This window comes from Lolium rigidum, chromosome 7, assembly GCF_022539505.1.
Source record: "Lolium rigidum isolate FL_2022 chromosome 7, APGP_CSIRO_Lrig_0.1, whole genome shotgun sequence".
Taxonomy (NCBI): domain Eukaryota; kingdom Viridiplantae; phylum Streptophyta; class Magnoliopsida; order Poales; family Poaceae; genus Lolium; species Lolium rigidum.
Genome location: NC_061514.1, coordinates 33,753,675 through 33,761,384, shown reverse-complemented (window position 1 = coordinate 33,761,384; position 7,710 = coordinate 33,753,675). Strand labels below are relative to the sequence as shown.

At 43.3% G+C, this 7,710-nt stretch overlaps 1 protein-coding gene across 1 annotated transcript; it reads right to left on the bottom strand.

The window, feature by feature from the left end:
* Positions 1–4,206: 4,206 nt before the first annotated feature.
* Positions 4,207–7,289, bottom strand: LOC124671162 (ubiquinol oxidase 4, chloroplastic/chromoplastic-like). The gene is made up of 8 exons (XM_047207576.1): positions 7,159–7,289; positions 6,229–6,362; positions 6,002–6,117; positions 5,735–5,843; positions 5,564–5,632; positions 5,119–5,190; positions 4,983–5,030; positions 4,207–4,621 (listed from the first exon to the last, which is right to left on the bottom strand). Exons 1-8 carry the CDS (start codon positions 7,287–7,289, stop codon positions 4,452–4,454), a joined length of 849 nt encoding a protein of 282 aa, XP_047063532.1. The 3' UTR covers positions 4,207–4,451.
* Between the last annotated feature and the right edge of the window lie 421 nt (positions 7,290–7,710).

Below are 7,710 nucleotides of genomic sequence, written 5' to 3'. Positions count from 1 at the left end.
GTATATCAGAATGAAGAATCGCATTGTATAAGGATTTGACTGAGAAAGTGCCATCTACATGAAGATTCCATCTAAATTCATCCGGTTCAGTTGATAATTGAATATCTCCCAACCGTTGAATTAAATCATTCCATGCAACAAGCCTTTGTCCAAGCAAAACCCTTCTAAACGTCACATTTGGTGGTGAGGTAGCCATTACTCGTGGCAATGGTATCACCCTTGCGACGAACAATACTATACAAGGCAGGATACTCGCTCACTCAAGGAAGCATTGTCTAACCAAACATCTTCCCGTAAGCGTATCTGTTCTCCATTCTTAATAGAGAAAGTACCATGACGAAAGAAAACATTCTTAGTCGCCATGAGACCAGCCCGAAGTGAGAATCCCGGGTTTCCAAACCACTTGGGATAACGCCTTCGAGCCAATGTACTTTCTACGAAGAATAGTTTGCCAAATCCCATCCTCGGCAAGAAGCTTAAAAAGCCATTTACCTAGCAGAGCTGAGTTCTTAACCTCTAGGTCATGAACTCCAAGTCCACCTTGATCTTTGGGACTACGGACTACACTCCATTTAACCGGTCGATATTTCTTTTCTCGTTGTCCCCTTGCCAAAAGAATCCGGATCGATAATAATCGAGTTTATGCAGAATTCCTTTTGGCAGCAGGAAGAATGATAACATATACAGTACCATATTTGTCAGTACTGAATTAATGAGAACCAATCTCCCTCCGAGGGACAGCAATTTACCCTTCCAACTACTAAGCCGTTTTTGTAATCTTTCTTCCACAATTTTCCATTCAGCAATTGTTAGTCTCCGACAATGAATCGGAATACCCAAATAGCGAATAGGAAATTGGCCTTGCCCACAACCAAACAACTCTGTATATAGAGTCATATCGTTTTGGGCCTCACCGAAACAGAACAATTCACTTTTATGGAAATTGATTTTTAATCCCGACAAGCTGCTCAAACGCCGTCAAAATTAATTTGAGATTGCGAGCTTTTTCGAGATCATGATCCATAAAAAGAATTGTATCGTCGGCATATTGAAGGATAGATAAACCCCCATCAACCAAATGTGGGATCACACCTTCAATCCGGCCATCGGACTTAGCTCGCTCTATGAGTATTGCCAACATATCCGCTACGATGTTAAACAACATCGGTGATAACGGATCCCCTTGGCGTAACCCCTTTCGTGTTTGAAAATAGTGGCCGGTGTCATCATTAACCCGGATAGCCACACTACCTCCATACACAAAATCGTAAATTAGAGCGCGCCACTCGGGAGAAAAACCTTTCATCCTAAGTGTCTGCTGCGTAAAAGACCACTTGACCTTGTCATACGCCTTTTCGAAATCTAATTTTAAAATAACCCCGTTTAATTTCTTAGAATGCATCTCATGTACCGTCTCGTGCAACACTGCCACTCCATCAAGGATATTCCTTCCTTGCATAAAAGCGGTCTGTGAAGGTTGAACGACATGATCCGCAACCGTATTAAGTCTAATGGTGGCCACTTTCGTGAAAATCTTGAAACCGACGTTTAATAGGCGAGATAGGTCTATATTGTTGAATCCTTTCTGCCTCATTAACCTTCGGTAACAAAATTACTTCACGAAAATTTAGACGAAATAATTCTAGTTGTCCTGTGTGGAGATCACCGAACAAATCTAGAAGATCCGATTTAATAGTATCCCAAAAGGTTTGATAAAACTCTGCTGGAAAACCATCTGGACCCGGTGCTTTGTTACATTCCATTTGGAAAATCGCCTTCTTAACCTCATCCTCGAATAAGGTGCGGTTAGTAGGCCATTTTCTTCCATAGAAACTTGGGGTATGTCTTCCGTTAAGTCCTCGTTAAGAGAGAAAGAGCTTTCCTCCGGAGGACCGAACAGGTCTTTATAATAATTAGTAATGTACGATTTAAGTTGCTCGTGGCCTTCAATCACCCCTTCATCTTGGATAAGAGAGTGAATACGCTTTTTCCGATGTCTGCCATTGGCTAAACCATGAAAATATCGCGTATTCGAATCACCTTCCAAAATGAATTGGGCTTTGGATCTTTGATACCATTTGAGTTCCTCTTCGCGAAGAAGACTCGCCATTTGTGCATTGGATTGATTCTTACGATCAATCTCTTGCGTGGACAGCGGTCTCATTTCCGCGATGGCCTCAAGATCATCAATCTCTTTAGACAAGCGAGCCTTCTCTTTTTTCAAAATACCAGCCATATGAGCAGCCCAACCAGAGAGATGCTTGCGCATAGCGCGCATCTTATTATTCCATCTCAATATTGGCGAGCCACCCCGAACTGGTCTTTCCCAAACCGTCTTAACCATCTCATGAAAACCCTCACGATGTAACCAACCAAGTTCAAATTTGAACGGTCTCTTACAAACAGGTCGAGGATTCCCGGTGGTTAACAGGATAGGAGCATGGTCGGACAGTTTTTCAATACGTTCTAGTGCACGGACGGACACCATAGGATATTTGTGTTCCCATTCGGTATCCATCAACACGCGATCTAGTTTCTCGTATGTGGGTTCAGGTAAACTGTTGGCCCAAGTAAACTGTCGACCGGACATGAAAACCTCTCTTAAGTCTAAGCTATCAATGACAGCATTAAACAAGAAAGGCCAATGTCCATCAAAAAAGCCTTTGCTTTTCTCATGAGGGAATCTCAGCAAATTAAAATCCCCTCCGATTAAAATCGGGTGCGGATTATCTTTTGCAAGATTTACCAACTCACGTAAAAAGTCGGCCTTAAAGGCATCTTGAGCAGCACCATACACAGCGACCAGACTCCAAATGAAACCATCTGCTTTGTTCTGAATATCGAGTTTAATATGATACTCGCCATCAGAACTAGCTAAGACTGTCATGGTGTCTATACGGACGCCCAAGTAAAATACCCCCGGATCTACCACGAGGCGGGCGAGAATACCACCGAAAGTTAATCCCGCCGGATAACCGGTCGAGGAAACTCGTGAGAATTTTCGCCTACCCGTCTCAGATATAGCAATAAAATCTAAATCATAATCTCTACAACCATCGGCAATGTGAGAATGTTTAGCCAAGTCACCAAGACCTCTGCTATTCCGAAACATGCCATTCATCGAGAGACTATTTTAGATTTAGTATTTTTGCCATATCTGCGAGACTTCTTACCAGCGGACGATCTAGAACCACGAGCAGAAGCATCAAGATCATAAACCGAACTGAGCTCTGAGTGTTCTAAATCGACCTCCGTAACACTCCCAACTATAGCCGAGAGAAGATGACCATCTAGGATGTCATCATCTTCATCGTCGTCTATGATTGAGGTGGCAGGCTCAGTGGATCCATTTGAAGCAACCGTTAAACGGTCAAGCTCCATTTGTCTCAACACATTAGCCGAAGCTACAATCTCATCAGACCGACTACCCAACAAGACCCCTACTCTACATAAATTAGATGTAATCCGAGTATCCGAAAAAGAAGTAAACGACTTGGCTGTATGTTTAGTACCTGCCGTGTCGAGGTTCAGTTCCGCCTTGCGCCGCATAGCTCTCTGCATCACATCTTCATCCGTGACACCCGCTCCATCCTCCGCCACCGCATACCTCCCACTCCTCCTCACTGTCGGCTGCATAGCCGGTGGAGGACCCATGGGCTGAGGCTGCGGTACGGCTGGTGGGGGGGACGGACTCGATCGAGGTGAAGCAGGTACCATAGCCGACGTCGAAGGAGGAACAGGCAGTACAGGGGTGGATGTCGAGGAAACCCCCTGCACCGAGCCCGGACGCGACGCCGCTGCCCCTCCAGGCGAAGGAGACGCGAAAGGTGGGCTGGGGCTTGGGCCTAGTTTGCATGTCAGGCTTTTTCCGGCCCGACCCGAAGGATGCCCAGGTGTAGGTTGAGGGCAATAGAACACAAAATCCTACGAAGGCCCCTCATTTGTTCCCGCAAATCAACAGGTAACCCATCTCCTCAATGTGAATCTCCAAGTGAAGGTGAATCTCTAACTGTTCCTAGCAGCTTCACAACTACAGCCTGAGTGCATATCCAAGTGGTGCTAAGTTGGAGCAGCTGTGAATCTGTGATACTTAATAGTACAATCTTTGCGCCAAAAAGCCTGGAGGGTCTCCACGCCCTAATTAAGATGTCGATATTACAGTGTTTACATGAGAAAATGATTATATCATTGATAAGAGTTGAGACATGTTGATCAGTATGGACTGCATTAATGTGAAATACAGAACACATAAGCTTGACTAAAGCATTGGATTACAACGTCCACGGCCTGTGTTAATGCTTGACCCACTGTGCAGATTCCTTGCTGTGAAATCTGTGATGCACTGTTATTACCTATTTCTAATATGAAAGATTCACAGTACGAAGTCTGCCTGATGTCTATACAAAGTGTGTATGCTATTCTGCGATGTTCTAGTGCGGAGGTACAACCGGTCAATCTTCATTTGCAAGAGAACTTTTGACAGAATCTTCACGATCAGTTTCTATACGGCTCTCCGTGGAATGAGGAGAACGGATACTTCCAGGTGTTTGACAGGCCGCCATCGTCTTGCAATGCTCTGCCTCATCGTCACGTATATTGACGAATACATCATACAAGTTATCTGCAATGGTATTGGGAAACAGTTAGAACTTCATACTCATAATCTTTAAAGCGAAAGCATTCAGGAAGAGAATCCGACTTCTTGTTTATAGGCGCTATGTTATCAGTACAGACAGTTAAAACTAAAATTCCAGGAGCAGGAGCAGGAGCAGGAGCTAGTGATCAGGTAACAATCTGCTGAGACGAATCATGATCGTGATTAATGGGTCTTATATTATACTTTCCAGCAATGAACTCTTGATTTAATCAGATGAATCAGCTAAACTAATTTCCCAATCAACAGTAAACTTGTTAAACCCAGACATTCTGAAAAAGTTAACTCAGTGAAGCAGCTAAGACTCGAGAGCCAGAAAGAACTGTACCAACTTTAGGCCTCCTAGAACTTGGGGCTCTTGATGTTTGAAACTCATCTGAGGATATAAGCCATGAAAGCAATAAGCATAGATATTAATGGTTAATATAAATCCTTAAGATAAACATGTTCAAGTAAGAGCCTACCAAATAGGTAAAGATCCTCATTCATGTAATAGTTTATAGCTGCCTCTGGAGCTGGTAGTTTTATCAACTGATCTGTTGAAAAAAAGAGGAAAGTAGTGTGCATTACGGAATTGGAAATTGTCATCACAGGAAAGTAAACATGTATTCAATGGAAAAACAGACCAAATGAGTTAGCAACTTGCCAAGTGCCCAGGTAGGTAGACACCAAAACTATGTAACAGGCTCAATAAATTATGAACAGAAGGTAGTTCAAACAAGGGAAACAAGAGGCAACCAACTTGGCTATGTCAGCAAATATCTGATATCCAGGATACTGTTATTCCATAAAATCCTAGTTATACAATTTAATTAAAACACATAGCACCGAAGGTGATGGTTAGCTATTGTACAAGTTATCAATTCATATACAACAGGAAGAAAAGTTAGCCCAGTAAGGTTGTCTTACCTCCATTGACCTTAAGGAACTTGTCATAAGTTGAGTATGCATGCCTCTCAACACATTCAGAAAAGTGGTCTGTATATAATAAGATAACCTAGTTCAAGCATTATCATCATGAAAGCACAGTAACAAAAGAGAAACGGATACTTCATAATCGGAACTAATATCTGTACTCACATGCCATTCTTGGGCTCAGCATGTACATGCCAACAGCTATGAAGTAGTAAAAAACGGCACTAAACCGCACAAGAAAGCGATCAATCCACTCAGAATTGCCGCCCAATTCCTGATATGAAAACCGAGAGAAGGAAGACAGTAAGAAATATGCATTAGCATAATCCGACAGGAAGAGCGCAGGTTAATTGCACAGAAGAAAACAGGACTAACGACAATCCATTTTGACATAACATTGAGTGGACAGAAATATAAAGGTTATGAACATACTTCCATGATCAAGAGATGATGGAACTCGTTCATGCTTTCAGCAAAGTGCACTTTGATGTAATCCGCTTTCCTCGACCAGCCGAAGGTCTCGTACAAGTGAAGCACCGATATAAAGGCTACTCGGCAGATAAGAAGTCAACAAAACAGAGGAACTCTACCAAAAAAAATGTAGCACAAAACTTCAGTGACCTACATGCTATTGCGAGCATGTAAGTCGAGACCCTCACCGAAATACGGCACCCTGGCGATGGTCTCGAGCACGAAGAACCTGGCGTAGTCGCGGTCACGGTACAGAAGATCAAGTATCGTGATGATGAAATCCTGCGGGACGCACGCACGCGGCAATATTTTGCAAATAGAACTTTTAGGGTTTTAGGTTTTTAGGGTTTGTTTACTTTATATTGCTCTCAAAATGTATGAATGAAATGAATGCATGATGCTTTTGAATTTTGAAAATTCTGGGTTGTTACAAGTACCTCACCAACCATTATAGTGTCATTTGAACATTTTGTCATTTTCTTGTATGTCACATACAATCGAATTTTTTCGTGCAAACTTACAGAAGTAAGGATCAGCATAATATGTACATGCAAAAAATTACTTCAATTTTTTTTGAAACTTTTAAGTAGATTTTTTTCCAATTTTGAAAAAACCGGGTGCACTGGCACCCGGGTGCATCTGGGTATTTTCCGGGGGTGCCAAGTCCTATGTATTTCTCAAAGTAGCTCTATGCCTATAAAAGTTTTTTTTTTGGGTGAACACCGCTTCTCAGACATGAGAAGAAGAGCCTTGATCTACCGAAGAGTGCCTCTATATCTAGTCTAGTCCAGGAATTACAGTAGTAGACCTGCAGTACCATCTACCGATCCTTATCTATCCCAAGAACTACAACCGCGGCAGCCAGTCTCACACCCACTTTGATCTATCCAAAAATTAACACTTGCATTTCTCTTTCCATCGAAGCTCACACCCTTCACTTTCCATCCAAAGCTTTGATCCATCCAAACCAAAGCCATGATTTGATCTTCTCGCCTTGATCCTTCTGGACTTCGATCGTGATGAACTTTGCAAAAATATTCGTGACGAATTTTGTTGGTGGGGTATTGGCTGTGGGCTTTGCGTTGGTGGAGTCCAGTGACGATCTTACACTACTTTACAGAGTCGGTTTTCTCGCCTTACTTCTCACCGTTCTCAAGACAACTAGCGCGATCCTGGCATGTGACATCGCTCTGCCCAGCTGTGTTCTTTTGGACCTGATAGCCGAGGAGGCCGTGGCGACCTTCGCCATGGCAGCCGGCGGGCTGCCCGTACTCGTGGCGAGTCAGCTTGGAAACTACTCGCAGACAACATACTTTTTTTAGAAAAACAGGGGGGCCAAAGCCCCCCCCCCCCCCACAGCCCCATTTTATTACAATGAAGCCAAGGTATCATAGTAGCATCCGGGAGGAGTCAGAGCAACCCTCCAGCAAAGATTACATAAAATTTCGATACAAGTTCATAAGATGCAATGAACGTCAAGCAAGCTCTAGGAAAGTACAAAACTATTCTGGCCTGTACCAATTGGTATTGGCGATCAGGAACTGTCGACACTCTGCATCCGTTGCTACACCCACTAAGCAATCCGCAGTAATTCTCCCCTCTTGATATCCAGCAGACGCAAGCTTCTGTCCATCAACCGAGAGTTCGATTCCTTGAGCAAAGGCGCCCAG